The following is a 17,207-nucleotide window of genomic DNA, read 5'->3' as shown; positions in this document are numbered from 1 at the left end:
CCACCTCCTCGGATGGGGAGGGACACCTTCCACTATCCCAGGTTGCTGCCAACCTGGTCTTGAGCTCTTCCAGGAATGGGGCAGCCACAGTTGCTTTGGGCAGCCAGTGCCAGGGCCTCCCCACCCTCACAGGGAAGAACTTTTATTCCCAGTATCCCATCTAACCCTGCCCTCTGGCAGTTTGTAGCCATTTCCTCTTGTCCTATCAGTAAGAAGTCTCTCCGGCTCTGTTAAAGTCCCTTTAGGGACTGCAAGTTCGCCCCAGAACCTCCTCTTTTTCCATGCCAGTTCTGGTTCTTGCCTCCAGTGAGCTTCCCAAAAAGAGAGGTGGAATGACCCAACCATCAAGCTTGAGAGAAAATAATTTCATTAAATCATTCTTAAATATACAACAAAGATACTGCTACTGGAGAGTGATAGTGCTGCTAAAGGTCTAAGGAGCAGTTCTTGTAACAAAGCACATGAGAAACAAAGCTGAAATGAGCAAATGACACACTTTGGACTCATTGTTCAAACTGAAGTGACTCTGATAAAGCCTTGATGCAGTTATCGTAGACTGTCAGTGTGAACGTCAGTTCCCATATATTGACACAGCATCAAGAAAATTCATTCAGCTGTCAGACTTGAGGATCTGGCCCTTCACCTTCTAAAATTTGTGCAGGCTGTCTTTCTATACAGATCTGTCAGTAGCCCTTCTGAAATAGCACTGCTCAGATACTGCCAGCGTGTCTGTGCAGTACCCAGCACTTGTAATTCCCAAAGATTCACACTGGAGATTTCTAGCTTAAAAAGTGTAGTCAGAGCCTCTTATCTGTTTCCTAAAGTTATTGAGTAAAGGAGTTTTCACTTGAAGTTGCTGGCATGAGTTTCACTGGTGCTGCTCACAGTGCATGCAAATGCTCAGCAGCCGCAGCTGCTTGCGTATAAAACAAAGTGCTGTTAAAATGCTTCTCCAGCATGGTTCCCATCATTTATTTTGATTCATGTTCTGTCACTACAAAAAAATACAGAACATGCAAATCAGCTGCAAAGATAAGCCACCAACTTGATGAGGTGGTGAAGTTGTACATTGAAATGCTGCTAAATCTCTCTCAGGTACCCGCTCCTAACAGAACCACAGGACAGGTTCAGAGGGCTCGTTCTGCCCTCCTGGGGATGCTCACTTCTACTGTACAAGTCAGGGAACAGCACACATTAATTCCAGTGGTCTCCTTCCAGCTTCAGAAAATTAATGTAATGCGTTGTTCCATGGCTTCAGTCATGCCCAGAGCACCTGCTTTGCAGCATTCTCATGCCCAGGTCATGCTGTATTAGCAACATGGAGCCAAATTCATGAGAACTTTGCAAGCTTATTCCACTTGAGGACTTGTGTCCCCCTGCTTTTGGCATTTTTGTGAACTGCTAAGTCTTTTGAGTGCATCTCCTAAAAAAATTTTCACGCAGGTCCATCTACACACATGGAATGGTTTTACTGTTAACTGTCACAGTGATGGCTTCTGCCTGTATGCCCAGCAAGGCTTGTAAAGAAGTTGCACAATTTTTTACAGAGACTGAGGGAGATAAAAGTAAGAGAGAGACAAAACCCAAACAAGTTTATGGGCGCATAAACCTTCCTTTAGTGCTAAAGATTGCCTGCTCCCATAAACTTTGTCTTGATAGTGTTTACATACACAGAGGGAAGTTACACCATCAAGTAGGAAGCATGGATTAGGAGGGAAGGAGTGGGCAAACAGTTGCAGATACCACTGATTACAGGAGCTATGGTGTCCTTTAACAGTGGACTGAATGGTAAAGGATTTAAAACATGAAAACTGCATTTATAGTTTATATACGTTTATATTTATAAACACCTGTCTGCATTTTTAGGCGTGATTTCCAGACCCAAGCTAGCACATGTACAGATCATCTGCTTTTGAGAGTATTGTCTGTGTTATCTTTCTCCAAACTCAACCTACTCAAAGGAGGCTGAGCAAGAACTGTGAAGCTGCCTTAGAGAAGGCTATCACAGACACAACTACACTCAAAACTAAAACATTTACTTTCAAAAATTTGCCTTTGCAAAGGGCTAAAATTTATATGACTTTGAGACTTAAACAGTGCAGAGTTTTAACTGCTGAAACCCCATCAAAAATCATCAAAAGTCATCAAAACAAAGTGTAGAGACCGGACAGAAGTATGGATGTACACACACTTGCAACTGATTTATTGTTTTCAAATCAATTGAAGGTTATTTTTTTCCTCTGTAACAATTGATAAACAGTTAACTCTACTTAAAAGTTTATGTCTTCCTTATTGAGGCTGGAATGACAGCCTTTATACTTCTCCCAACACTTACTTTCATCCACTTCTCAGGATTAATGTGAAGTGCTATATTCTGCTACGACAGCTGAGTAGTCTGTCTTCTAAATGCCTCTTACTGAAAAAAAAATGCACACGACTTGCCGTGCACCATATTAGCAACAATTTAACTTGGTTGTTTTTAATGGAACCAGTGTTTTAAGGCTTGTGCAGCCCCTGCCAAATGCATAGCAGCTCTGCTGTTAGCAGCCTGCAGTTCAGCTAGGCATAGTGCTCACACTGAAAAGGATTTTCTACTTCAAACACTCAATTCCTACTGAGTTCCCAGCTCCTTTATCCATGTCGTTTTTAGCCTCTTTGATGATGGCTTGCCAGAAGCTGAATTCAACAGGCACAGAGGACAACTACTAGCAAACACTGACTTGCAATACAAAGGAAATACACAACTTAATTGTCAGTATCTGGAATAGTAAAATTCCCAGAATTCTCAATGCAAAATGTGCAGTGCAAAACTGGCACACTTCATGAGTTCTGCTTCAGTGGCAGCACTGCACATTTAAGAACATTACTTTTGCACATTTTTTTTAAAAACTGCTTTTTCACTTGGTTTTTTTTTTTTTGTAAGAATTAAAACTAACTGTCCTAGAGCAACCATCTTTCACTTTCTTCCCTTCTTTTATTCTGAAGTGTCTAACAGTGATTTACCAATGCCAAATTTGCATTTTTGAATCCAGATTGGTTCACTTGAGAGTGCTTGAAAGCTGTTGACAGCACTTCAGTAGCCCCTCTTATGTAAGCTAGATCTTACTGAGATTATAGCATTTTTCTTGGAAGGACATTTCATACATAATTTCCACTCTTCCATTTTCATATGTATTTTTATCTAGGAAAGTGACAGCAGATCTGGTGAGTTCAGCTTAGAACTAACCTGTGTTTCATCAGTTTGTGAGGCAAAGGTAACTGAAAAAATTACTGTTCTTGTATTCATTTTTTCTAGTAAGTAAAAAAATACATCTTTCCTGAGGAGTTTTCATTTGCATTAGATAGTAGGGGAGCATCCCCATATAATTTAGTCATAAATTATGTGGCTGGTTCGTTGTACCACAGGATCTATGTGCTATTAATGGTCCAGGTGTTCAGCAACATCCTTGTCTACTCTCTTCAACATAAATTCACAATTCACCCGTCTGCTTCTGACTCCTCTGCTTTCTCTCTCCAACAGGTTTTTAGCCAACACAACTTTTGATGGTCTCAGTGGCCACATTAAGGTGAAGGGCTCATCCATTGTCAGCTCAGAAAATAATTTCTTCATCTGGAATCTGCAGCATGACCCCGTTGGAAACCCGATGTGGACACGCCTGGGGAGCTGGCAGGAAGGGAAGATCATCATGGACTATGGGATATGGCCAGAACAGGCACAGAGACACAAAAGTCACATGCAGCACCCCGCCCGGCTGCACCTGAGGGTGGTGACTCTGATTGAGCATCCCTTTGTCTTCACAAGGGATGTAGATGATGAAGGTCTCTGCCCAGCAGGGCAGCTGTGCCTGGACCCGCTGACCAATGATTCAGGTGTGCTGGACAACCTGTTTGAAACCCTCCAAGGGGGCAATGACACCGTGCCCAATGAGCTGAAGAAGTGCTGCTATGGCTACTGTATTGACCTGCTGGAGAAGCTGGCTGAGGATATGAATTTTGATTTTGACTTGTACATTGTTGGGGATGGAAAGTACGGTGCCTGGAAGAATGGCCACTGGACTGGGCTGGTGGGAGACCTTCTTGCTGGTACAGCTCACATGGCAGTGACTTCATTCAGCATCAACACTGCCCGAAGCCAAGTGATTGATTTCACCAGCCCATTCTTTTCAACCAGCTTGGGGATTTTGGTGAGGACCAAAGACACTGCAGCTCCTATTGGAGCCTTTATGTGGCCACTTCACTGGACTATGTGGCTGGGGATATTTGTTGCTCTTCACATCACAGCTGTATTCCTCACCTTGTATGAGTGGAAAAGTCCTTTTGGAATGACCCCTAGGGGAAGGAACAGGAACAAAGTGTTCTCCTTCTCCTCTGCCCTCAATGTCTGCTACGCAATCCTGTTTGGAAGAACAGCTGCCATCAAACCCCCAAAGTGCTGGACTGGAAGGTTTTTAATGAATCTCTGGGCTATTTTCTGCTTGTTTTGCCTGTCGACATACACAGCCAACCTAGCTGCTGTCATGGTGGGAGAGAAGATCTATGAAGAACTTTCTGGAATACATGACCCAAAGGTAAAGCATGTCTGTTGTTATTAACTCAGCCTTTTCTTTTCTCCATTCAAAATTCACTGCTGCATAATTTATGGTTTCTAACAAAATCAGAAAGTAATCTTTGTGGAAAACTGTGGTTGCAATTACTTACAACCTGGTGGCATTTCAGGAGGGAAGTTCAGTGAGATAGGACCTTGCAACACTCATAAGAATGTAGGGGGAAGGATTTAAAAGATTGAAGGTGAGGAGAAAGATGAAGTATTCTGGTACTGTCCACTGCAGAGAAGAATAGTTGGTTCTACATGAAGATTAAGGATTTGAGTTCAGTTCCAAGTTCCCTTTGATGGGACTTGTTTAAATCAATTGGATGACTCAGGCCATCCTAAAATCTATTCAAACAAAACAACTGCACAGAATGAGACGAAACCATTGATACTCTCTAGGTAGGATTTTTCAAGTATTTCACTGGTCATAATGCTGCTGGCAAAGGCAGTGCTGGCAAAATTCCCCATGAATGCTAAATGAAACATAGCAGAACTGAAATATTTTGAAAAATCCTACCTTATTCTTCAAAACAGAGGAATTCACTTTACAAGTAGTCAGGCATTTGATTTGCAGTGCAGTTTCTGCTGGGGAGCCATCATGGGAGGAGATGAGCATGCTGTAGACAACCCATCTGCAAAGAGCTCAGACTTCCCAGAACTTCCTCCGCCTGCTCTCTCCCCCTTCCCAAGAGGGCTTCAGTTGGAATTTTAGTCCAGTCCTTTTCTAAGACTACTCTTAATTTATTTGTCACTAAGTAGTGATCAGGAAAGCAAGAGGCAGAATGGCTTTTAGAGAGATGGCTGCAGGTGACACCTGAGTATCCTCTGCACCCAGCAGTCACTCCAGGGGACACGATTTCCCTCCAGGGCAGCAGCAGATTTCCCTTGCTCATGTGGCACTTTCTGCAGTGAAGGTGTGATTGTATTACCCAGTTTTATACTCATGACATAACTGCTGGTACAGAAACCATCCACCATGTGTTTGTCTCAAGGGACTGAGCTGACAGATTGTTCCACTATAAAAAAGTAACTTTAATAACACAAGAACAGGGCATACATCTTGCTTTTGTTAACTGTGTGGATAAATGGTACATATGCCCCTCCAGACAGCAAAGGCCAGGCCCCATCTGTTCCATTAGTGGAACCTCACAGTCAGGCTGATGACCAGACAGTTTTAACTGTGCAAGTGCAGTGACTGACTCACTCCCTGCTGTGTTAGCTAGATGGTTTCTACCAAAAAATGTTATAAACAAAGAACAGCAGTTTTGTGGCTCACAGAAGGTGCTTTAAAATTGATTTATGGCTTAAAGCAAATTGCTTCTAATAATCTGCCATTCCCCTCCCAACAAAAAATATCATAAATATTGTATTAATATCTTCATCAATACAAGGCATAGAAGTCCATTATATATGATTTCCTCGAAGCATTCTGAAGAAGCAGATGAGAGCTTTCAGCTGAATTTCCCCAGCTCCAGGGATATCTCTGTTACACCGTTGTGTGAAGCCACAATGTTGGTTTGAAAATGAGTTTAGTCTTCTACTCTTTGCATGGGCATCTCCTCATCCATCAAATTGTATCAGATTACATCCTATTTTTCAGCATCACTCCTGTGACCACATGCAGTGTTTTTAAAACAGGTGTTGGGAAATTCCTGCAGCCCCAAGAAAATCAAATTATTCTAAATCTGTGCTGTTGAAGCTTAGTGCAGAACATTAAAGCATGTCAGGTGCTGCAGACACAGATCTTAGTCCAGAACAGAAACACTGATGACTCCTGGTTAGTAGCCTCAGTGATTCCATTACCTCAGTGGGATTACTAGCCTTTCCTAGAAAAGCACTTCCCTGCTTTATGGAATAAATCTAAGCCTCTGAGTAGTTACCACCTCCCATCGTAGGAATAAGACTACACAGATTTTAGGAAAGAAGAAGATTGCCTGCCATTGCATGAGCTGCAGAGTAGTTTTGTGTGTGTCATTCATGCATTTGCCTCCAAAGTCTTAGTCTGAAAGAGTAGTTGTAATGGAAAGTGCACTGGTTTAACCTTGCTCACATGAGAGCCTGAGCTATGGCTACTCAAAGTTCTCTCTAAGAATTAAAGCTTAGGTTTAGGAAATATTTGGGCCACAGCAGTCACACATTTACAGGCATCACTTTAGTTGGTTACTTAAAGCATTTTTTATGTGACTAAAAGATGTTATGCTTGGGTTTTTCTTCCCAGATATATTTACCTCTTTACTGGTGGAGACTCATTTCAAAAAGAAGGCAGCAGGAGAGAGAAATAACCTTTTTAATTTAAATATACTTCTAAACATCCTTCTGCTGCTTTCAGTATGCATGTGCCCTTTGTACTGTGCTTTTGAAATTTATTTAAGAAACAAAGCCCAAAATAGAGGAGCAGCTTTCTGGAGGTGATGTAAGACATGTAATTTCTTCAGGCTGTCAGCCATAAATGGCAAATCCCATCTAAGGTTGTGAACAGTCAGGAAGGACAGAATTAGAGCTATCTCAGTTGGACCTTTAAATGCACTAATGATATAGAAGAGAATATAGAAATATCATCAAGCTGCTGAAAGGAGGAACAGCCAGTGAGACAGGAACCAGAGCAGAAGGAAAGCAGTGTGAGGAATGAGAATTAATTTACTGGAATGTGTCTTGAATTTGGGGAACTTGCCATGTATTTTCTGTGTAAGAGTCTTAACCAGGGCAGGTCACTAAAGCCACACTCCTACAGTGTCCATCAAAGGTGGCTACCCCCTTTCCTAGGAGGTACAACAGGAGCCCATTGGTTGTTGAGATCTTGAAGCAATGTCCTCACACCTTAAAATCTAATTCTTCTAAGAAAATGGGTGGCTTGGGGCCAGTGCTGCCCCCTCCCCCCTCATTTTCTAACTGTACAGGTTTTCGACATCATCTCTTGCCAGTGGAAACTGGCAAAAACAGCTTTTGTGTCCACTGGAACATGTTCAGCCTCCTGTTTGAGGACAAGGAGACAGGATAGCCACAGGATAAATGTGCTGGCTGCCCAGATGGAATATGCATCCATGTCCTGAATACCTCTTAAGAAACTTTCTACAGTATATGGCAAGGAAGTTTGAAAGCTTGTCTACAGACAGAGGACATAGAGAAAAAGCATTGTATTTGTATTATTTCCTCTACTTTTATCTCTTCTCTCATCTGAATCACACAGGCTCATTTCACTTTTTCTCCTAATGTCACCTCTTAGGTTGCACAAAAACATTATACCATTATTCTTTGTCAGAGTGCCTGGCAGCCAGGTAGTCAACCAGAGCTGAGTTCTTTCCAAGGTTCAGATATTCCTCCTCCAGGCTTGCAGACCAGGAGCCTGCCTTGGGGATGGTCTGATCACAGAATTACGGAATGGTTTGTGTTGGAAGAGGCATTAAAAACCACCTGGTTCCCCCCTGCTGCCATGGGGAGGGATACCCTCTACCAAGCTGTTCATTTATATATATTATACTCCTTGGTACAGCCATGTGTAAGCCCTAGAAAGAAGATATTTTACTCTGCTGGGCAGCTCATGGCAGGTGATTCTGCAGGATCCCCCAGAGAGTGGAGTTCTTTTGGTGGCAAAGGGACCTGAATGGCTTTTGGGTTTTTCATGCAAGAACACAGAGTGGAGATGCACCTTGATGTCCTGAGTGTGCTGGATAGTTCACGTTATTCGAGGCGAAAGAATTCTGGAGGCCCATAGTGCAGAAGAAATATTTCAAACATGCCACAACGGAAGCAAACAGCAGCAGAAGGGAGAGGAGCTGGGCAGATTTTCCATAAGGTAGTCCAACACCTAGGCTTCCTTTCTGCAAAAAGTGTTCTTTCTACAATTTAATGAGGGTTTTGGGTGCTATCCACCTGTTGTGACTTTTGTGACAGCTGACAGTTTTTCTTTCCATCTTTACTACACACTTAAGTAGCCATTTACTCTGGTTATGTTTTTACTACTCTGCATCACTTTACCTTCGAAAACACGTCTTGGCAGTGGCAAAGTTCTTTTCTCTATTATATTTTGACATAAAATATTGAACGTATTTAGCTTCATTTAAAAAAAAAAAAAAGGCTACTTCTTTGGGTCCATCACCAGCAATTTCACTGCATTGTGTCTTCTAACTTTACATGCCCACAAAGAAGAGATAAGATATTATTAGTCAGTCTACTATACCTTTACAGTTATATTTTGTACAGGTGGGCTCCTCTTAAGGATCTGGCTTCAGGACAACATCACCTAAACCTTTCCCTGGAAGTGCCTCCTTCTCTCTGCCATGAATGATGGTATTTCCAAAACTCACAAAAAAATGCAAAGTGCCCCAATAAATATTCTGCAGACACCTACAGTCATTCTGGCAAGCTCCACCCAGCAAGTCCTTCAAACAGCCTTGGTGTGCATTGGGATTAGCCTCCAGAAATCTCTGAACTTCTCCTAGTTCAGTGCCTGAAGACTTGCTCTTATGAGGTGGCCACATTTTTATTACAAAACTAAGTACTCTGAGTGATCCAGGCAAGGTATTTCTGAGGTTTTGTTAATCAGGAATTCAGTATGTGCAACCACCCAGATATTTGTATCTAGATATACAAAATATGAGGGTGCAAGCTCTCATTTCTGATTTATGAACATCTCAGTTAATTTAGAGGCCCTATGGCCCTTATTATATCAGTTGAATACTTTGTGTTATTTGTATTAAAACTGTCCAGAAACAAAACTGGCAAGCAACTGCAGATGAGCTTTAGCAACACCAAATCACAGGAAAAGAAAGGTCAAGCCACTCTATATGTGGTCCCTCATTAGAGGCATGATTCAAATACTCCTTCTTTTAATGATATTTTCCATCGAGTTCAGCAATTTTACAGTGAGGCCAGAACTGTTATGTGTTTATCAGTAAATTTTCTTCCTGAAGAAGGACTTTTTGTAGGAATTGAACTAATGGAAATTACTGCTGTGGTCTTTCACTGCAGCAGCCTGAGATGAATCATTATAAGGGGCACCACTTGAACTGCTAAGTGTTAAATAGATAATAAAGTAGCATTTATTTAAATATGCATTAAATGCATTAAATTGTATAGCAAAAAATCAAGTTACAAACTCAGTGGAATTTAAAAAATCTTATTGCTGCCATGGGGTTTAGTATTTGTACAGGACTGCAGGGTTCTTTTTACAACTAAAAGAACTACAGAGCATGTGTTTCTGTGAAGGAATTACTGGGCACAGGAAGGTCATGATTCACAGCATCACAGCCTGCTAATTAATACATGGTACTTTTCTGAGTATTAATGAGTCAGTGAAGGATTTGAACTCAAAGAGACTTTCAGTGTCACAGAGAGGAAAGTGAAAAACTCTCAGACAAAGGCAAAATTGAGTATCAAGCTCCAGCCAGAATAAAGAATTGCAAAGCTGTCTCGTACAGGAATGAAAGGCACCTACAATTTATGGATGTGCAATCTTGACTTCTTTAGCTTCCCCATGCAATTTATGGTGGTGAACACTTGACTTGTTTAACTTCCCCATCACCTCATTAAAGATTTCTTGTTAAAGTTACAGCTTTGGAGGTTCAGAATCTGTCCAGCTCATATCTGCTTTGTTCTGATCCCCATTTTATCAGACAATGCCTGCAGTGTTCTGCAAATGAAGTCTCCTTTCCCAACTAAACACGTTTTTTTATGCCTTCTTGCCAACAATTATCTTTTTGTTATCTTTGCATATTAACCCTTACTGCTTGAGGTCTTTACCTACACACATTGCCTCACTATCACCGGCTGCCCTGGCCACTCCTCACCTCCCCTCATTGTTTCAGACAAAGAATTTAAGGGTAGGTGTGGAAGAGAGGAGGTCCTGCTGTCTTCATTCCGTGTGGTGCAGGTCATGGAGGTTGTTCTTCGAGCACCAGGAGGAATTAATATGTTTTAGCATTTTCCCATCTGTGTGGGGGTCAGTTTCTCATTCTGAAGCTAAATACTTAAATACCTAAATGTCATAATATATTTTGAAAAGAGGAAAGTGAGCCCACCACCAGAAATAGCACCTGCATCATAGACCTTTGCAAGAAATAATGCAAGTGGAGAATTACAAGAAGTTAGTGAAGTTACTGGCAAAAAGTAGCAGAGAGCAGTGAAGGTGCACAAGCTGATCCTGTCACCTGAGAGGTGGAAGGTCATTGCGTAGCTGACTTAGCAGCATGGAGAATGTTTATTTCTGTTCACAAAAGTCACGGCCATGGTGATCTACAGAGACCAGAGTGCTAGTCTGGATCACCCTCCTGGAGCAGAAGTTCTGCCTGGTCCACTGGATTTCAGGGATGACAACAGTCCAAGTCCTCTGGAAGAAATAGTGGTTTTCATTGAGTGCATTAAGATTTGATTGAACACCAGGTAAAGTCAAATACTAATGTCTATATTTCACTGTGCAAGAAGCCAGGGTATCCAAGTATGGCCATAATTTTTCATTTATCCTTCATGCTCAACACATTCCTCACTGATTCCAAGAAGGGAAAAATCCCTTTCTGTTCCCATGTTGGATCTGTCCATAACACAGGACTCCCTCTGATAAACCTTTATTTGATGCTCTTGAATCCAAAGCAAAGAGCAGATAGTGTGTGTTGTAGAAATGAGGGCAGTGCAGGTACTTCTACCACCTACAATTGGAAACCTCTGCATCCTGGTTACTCACAACCCCTTTACAACACAAACCCATTGTTTGTTCCTTTCCTGGAAAGCACAGAGCACTATTCCTGCCTTACAGGTTTAGGCAGAGGACTCTTTCCAGCCCTGGCACCCAGGGGACAGTTGCCACATGGCCAGGGGGTGGGAGGACTGACCTTCAAACAGCAACAGCTGGAGCAGAAGAAATTTGTAAGGAAAAAGATTTTAAAGACAATGGTTTTGAAGATGGTAAACTACCTACTTAAAGTTGCTGCCACATTAGATTTCCTCCTTCCGCCCTCGGATGTTTGTAGAAATCTCTGAGAGCTTTTCATCCAGAGGCTGGAGACTCAGGATGAAAGGACAAGAGGAATTCTCCAACCAGAAATCTTCTTTGGTATCTCTTTGGTAGCTTCAACACATTCTCAGCCACACAGCTCTTCTTCACTTGCTTGTGATTTGAAAAGGATTTCACCTGCCTGACAGTGCATTAGCCACGTTTTACAGGGAGCAAGCAGGAGAACATGCTGGATGAAGTGACTGCATCTGGAACATCTTTACAGTTGCTTTCTGATGAAGTGGAATTGGGAGCAGTGATTGGAAGCCTTTTGGGAGCTACATCCCTTCTTTTCCCTCAGTCTACTCACTTTTCTTATAATGTTTTACACTTTCTGCCTTATAGCACTCAGCTCTCACTGAATAAATCACAGCTTAGAGATCCCTCTGTCCAGAAAACTCTTAGAATGCTATTAAGAAACAGGGATAAACACACCTGCAAGCTCATATTCTCCAGAGTGCTCTTCTTACAGAGCTTTTTGGACTGCCCAGCACCTGAATCATCAGGGCAGCCCTCAGAAATTAACCACAGACCTGAGTCCCCAGTCTCATCCCTTAGCTGAACAGCTTTTCCAACACACAAAGGAGCAGAGCAGATCTTACATTTAATTATCAGTGCTCACACAGGGACCATGAACACAAAGATTCACATTTTTGAGCAGAGACCTAAGCCACAGTTTCCTTTCACAAATTCCCTTGTTGCAATGAAAAGAATAAACTGTCAGCAGTGGACTCTGCACTTGTGTCCAGATTGAAGCTGCTCATTGACTTCAGTGCAGCTGTCAGGTTTTATGGCAACTAATGACCTCTCTGAACTGGATTCAAAGTGACAGAATTTTAAGGAAATCTGTCATCATCCTGACAAGGAAAGAATCAGCTCCACCAATACTTTTCACAGCAGAGAAGCGAAAGCGTTGATTCAAATGTATTCTGCAAACACCCTCTCCTGGAGGGCCTGGGAACCTCCCAGCTTCCGAAGCCCAAACACGTAGGACAGTTCCTGATCAAAACCTCCACTTCCAGAAGTTGAGCTGTGAATTTTCATCTGCTATAATCTGAAATTCATGTGCTTCACTGTGAATAATTTTCTTTCATCTCCCTCTGCACCCCATAAATATTCACTAGTTAGTTTCAGTAGATGGTTTTCAAAAACTCCCGCAGATACGAAGGGAAAGCCCACGAATAGTTTTATATTGGTTTGTGGTTGGGATTTTTTTATTACTAATATTTCATTTGTTTTGTTCACTTTCCCCTGAAATTTTGCTTATCACTTCCAATTGCTTATATTTTCTCACTGGGCTATGGGAAATCTGTTGGTGGCTGGGAAACCGCCTAAATGTGTGGGTTACATAAGATGAAGTAAAATACGATTGCTTTATGTGTGAGAGACAGAAATATCGTTGTGAAACAGCAGATTTCTAAAACCACATCAGTCCTTTAACTAATGTTATCTTTCTCTAGTGATTAGGAACTGAAACTGAGCAGATTTTTAAGATTCTGGAGCAGTTGCCTGGCAGAGATCATGCTGGCAATTCTGATACACAAGGTGCCCATTAAACACTGCACTTGGTGTTATAACAGGTAACCAGCACTGTTGTGGAAGTGAACTACTAAAACCTTTGGCACCATAGTTTTTCCTCAGAAGTTGTTATAAAAGTTAAGAAAGTGCTTTCAGCCATGTTTCTCATTTCTATACCCTATTTAAATTAAAAAGCACCTTTATGAGTAGTGGTAAAAGCTAAATTCACATTAGCTCTGTCACTGAAGTGAGTGGTCGCTGGCACTGCCCTCAGCTGCATACTGAGTTGCCTTTTTCTCATTTCCAGCAAAAAAATAGTTCATGGAGTTGAATTTGGGCATTGAAGAGGCCAACAGAATGAATGATGAAATGCTTCTCGTGAGTTGAGATCATGATTAGAAATGGAGTTCCCAAAGCATTTTTCCTCCAGTCCCATTTCACAGAACTCTTCTCAGCCAGACTCAGTAAGGCAGCACCCCATCAATCAATTTTCTAGGTTTCCGTTACATAGATGCTGTAGAAAATAGCCACAATTTCCCTTCCCAATAGCTGCTCTGTTTAGATGTTCCTTATCTCCTCGCAGGTCCCAGCAAGCTCAACCTCCATGGGATCAGCAGGCAATATTGTACTGCCTACTTTTGTGAACCTGAGACCATAATTTTCTGTACCTGACCTCTTAATGCAAAAATAAATGGCAACTGAATGGGATGTAAACCTCAAAATGATACTAAACTAAACCAGGGCACCAAGGGGGGAAATGTGCTTGAGTTAAATAATATGGTTTTGCAGCACTGAAAAGTCATAGAAAAGCCAGAACCTGCTAGAACGATCTCAAAACTCCACAGTTCCACAGCCTTGAGTGTGCCAAGGTTAACTGCTGCATTTTCAGTTTTAAATTCCAAGCTGCACTGGAGATTTCTGGGCCTGTTTCCTTTCAAGTTGGCATCTAGGTGTTCTCCCCAGCTGACAGCATTGAGTGCAATGGCAATACATTGCATAAAATGGAATGTGCCAAGTTATGCAAAACCCCTGTCATTCAGGATTGTGTTTTCCTGTTTCTGCTGCTGTGGTTTCATCACATTGATGTTTATCATGTTGGTGTTTTCATGCATAATTGGCACCCCAAGCCACAGATGTATGCAGATGCCCAATTCATCTCAAAATCTCCCCAAATAAAACAAGTTCTCCACTTCCCACACAGCAGATGTTTTAACAACAGCAGACAGAAACCAAGGAGATCTGGATGTAAGGGGCCAAGCTGAGGGAACTGGTAACTGCAGTGTTTGCTTTCAGCAGCAAGAAGCACAAATATCATTTGTCTGGGAGCACCATGTTATGCAAGGCACAGAAGACTCTGAGAAGTCGCAAAGCTTGTCCTGGCACTGTCAGAGAAGTTGGATGTACTGTAAAGCTCTGGTGTTTTCTTAAATACCTCATGGCCTCCCTGTCTCAAGGGACCCAACAGCCGTTTCACCTCTTCAGTGCTTGGCAGCATTCACCTTTTTTTTCTTACACAGTGCCTCTTGTTTGTTTCCTTACCCATGATACATTTTCTTCAGCAGTGAGACTCCTTCTTAGAAATGCTGGGCACAATCCATGTGTCCTACAATAGATACTGTCCTGAGAAGTCACAGGGACAGCAGTGTTCACAGGGACACCAGTTCCAGAAATCACAGCTCTTTAGCCTTTCTCTTGCATCTTCATCCTCTACTTCCCAGCAGCATGTCCTAGTCCTTCCTCTCAAGATTGCTGCCTTCACAGAAGATGGAACATCTTCCTGAGCCATCCGTCCCTGTCCTGTATAGCAATATCCTCTGGTCTTGGCATTCCACAGCTCTGAACCTGCAAAATCCAAGCACTCAGTGCTCAAGTGCTCAGGCCCCTCTGGCTGCATGTCTCACTCATCTCTTGAGTCTGCCCCAAATACTAAACCAGGTCCAAATGGGATATCACCACATGCGTCATCACAACTTCATGTGCAACAGCTCCCTTACAGTAGAGTGTGGAGCTGGTTCTAAAATTTGGTTCTAAAATTTCTTTCTAAAAGAATGGCCCCTCATGGTATACACCATTGCTTCAGGTATAAACGGCTCACTGACAGGAAATCCATGAGCTCTAGTATTTGAGATGCAAAAACTATACTGTTGGCTGCTGGGGCTGTCACCCCTTTTTTGGAGAGCCACTAACCAGCAGCACTAAATAAGTTTTTAACCCCTTTTAGCTTCTAACAAATAAAGTATTAAAATACATTAGCAGTTAATAGCTTTTATCTTAGCTACTCAATTGACATAATCTTACCCCATGCTGGTGGACTGCCCAGGCTGTTGGTGTTTCCCTGCTGAGGCTTACAGCCAGCTGCAGTTGGCTGCAGTGGCCTTGCCAGATAATACTCAAAGTTGCTTGATAAATGCTAATGGGTCTTCAGAAGAGAGATCCAGGGAAAATTTTTTCACCAAAAGGGTTGTCAGGCATTGGAACAGGCTGATCAGGGAAGTGGTGAAGTCATGATCTGTACAGGAATTTAAAAGACCTGTAGATGTGGCTCTTGGGGATGTGTTTTAATGATGGGCTAAGCAGTGTTGGCTTAGTGTTTGGGGGTCTGATCTTTAGGATCTTTTAAGCCTTAATGATTCTGTGATTCAATGATCTGATAGTCAAAGAAATTTAGATATCCTTATTTGACATACTGTTATTTTGTAATATCTGTACCCATAACAATCCTCACATCTTGTTCAATGAATTGTCAAGCCAGGACAATTGTGGTGATGATTTTCTCGGGAGAGAAGGTGCATAAACCCCACTTCACTGTTACCTCAGAGCCTCATCCAGGTCTGAACAAACCTTGTTCTTTCCATTTCTTACAGCCACAGATGTCCGAATTTAGAGGGACTTTGTAAGGCTGTCTAAGCCAAATGCCAAGAAAACTCATGTCTGCAGATGGATCTGCAGCTATTGCATTGATTTATTTTTAATTGTGCTTGAGTCACCAGCAAACCTCCAGGCGCTCTGGATACAAAAGTGTCAGCATTTCCTAGTGCTCTTTACCTGCTTTGTGGTGGTTATTCACCTCTGACACTGAATGCTGAATTGAAAAACACAGTATATACACAGAAATAGAGAATCCACATAGCAGAAATTACTCTGATTTCAACAGCTATTTCTTCCAGTAAGCTGGTCTTTATATTTGTAATTACTGGTATAAATGCAAGTAACTGTCTCCCCTGAATTATGAATTAAAAAAAAAAGTACATAGAATCCATTCTTGATTCTTCAAATGCTGATTTTTCAGACTTTATGATTTCTCTGAAGCCCTAGGCATTAACATTCCATTGCTGGTTTATAGAAAACAGAAAGACTCTTTCAGTGTAGGGCTTTCAAAACATAAGACGAAAGATAGAGAGCATGAGAAACAGAAAAGATCAGGAAAAAGAGACAACTAATAAGGCAATATTCAGAGCAATACTATGGTATTTACCTATCCTGTCAGGACACAGATATTTGTGGTTTCCATCTTGTCACATAATCTTCCCAGGAGAGGGCTACAGAAGGTAAGAAAGCAGCAATGACAAGTGATGAGTCTTGTTTCCATCCTAAAGTTTTTATCTTCTGTTGAAGCAAGTAACCCTTAGCACTCTTAACAAATCATCAGTGAAGTGCTTTTGGCAGCATTTTGCACTGTCAATCCACAGAGCTGCAAGCAGACCTTTTCCTCCTGTGGGTGAGCAGCAATAAGAAGAAAAGAGAAGTCCTTGAAAGACATAGAGGGTTAAAATAAGTGTTAACATTTATCCTTCATAGAAGGCGTTGATCAAATTCAAAGCTGCAGACAGATAATGATTCTTACGAAAAAGCAGAGATTACCAGAAGCAGGTAGAGCCTTGGATACAAGGGATGGCTGAACAATTCCCTTGTACAGACTTCCCAAGACTTCCCACCAGGCATATGGTGTTGCTAGAGACAAGATATTAAGCCAAATGGACTTCTGATCTAATGAACATTCTGGTGTTGTCATCATTTGGGGTGAAATTTGACTGCGTGCCCAACACAAAGTAAAGCATGGGCAGTCCTCAGTAAAGGGTTTAGGATAGAAAATTGCATGGAGGTGCAGTTTAC

At 41.9% G+C, this 17,207-nt stretch overlaps 1 protein-coding gene across 1 annotated transcript in view; it reads left to right on the top strand.

The window, feature by feature from the left end:
• GRIN3A (glutamate ionotropic receptor NMDA type subunit 3A) overlaps positions 1-17,207 on the top strand; it is a 67,709-nt gene that overhangs the window by 27,566 nt on the left and 22,936 nt on the right. The window contains exon 3 of the mRNA XM_054282870.1: positions 3,521-4,568. Coding sequence (XP_054138845.1) covers positions 3,521-4,568 — 1,048 coding nt within the window. The remainder of the gene's footprint in view (positions 1-3,520; positions 4,569-17,207) is intronic.

Source organism: Melozone crissalis, unplaced genomic scaffold (genome assembly GCF_028551555.1).
Source record: "Melozone crissalis strain CALT ecotype California unplaced genomic scaffold, PUWL_Pcris_2 ptg000005l_1, whole genome shotgun sequence".
Taxonomy (NCBI): Eukaryota; Metazoa; Chordata; class Aves; order Passeriformes; family Passerellidae; genus Melozone; species Melozone crissalis.
Note: the sequence above shows the minus strand (reverse complement) of the source record. Positions and strands in the feature narration are given on the sequence as shown.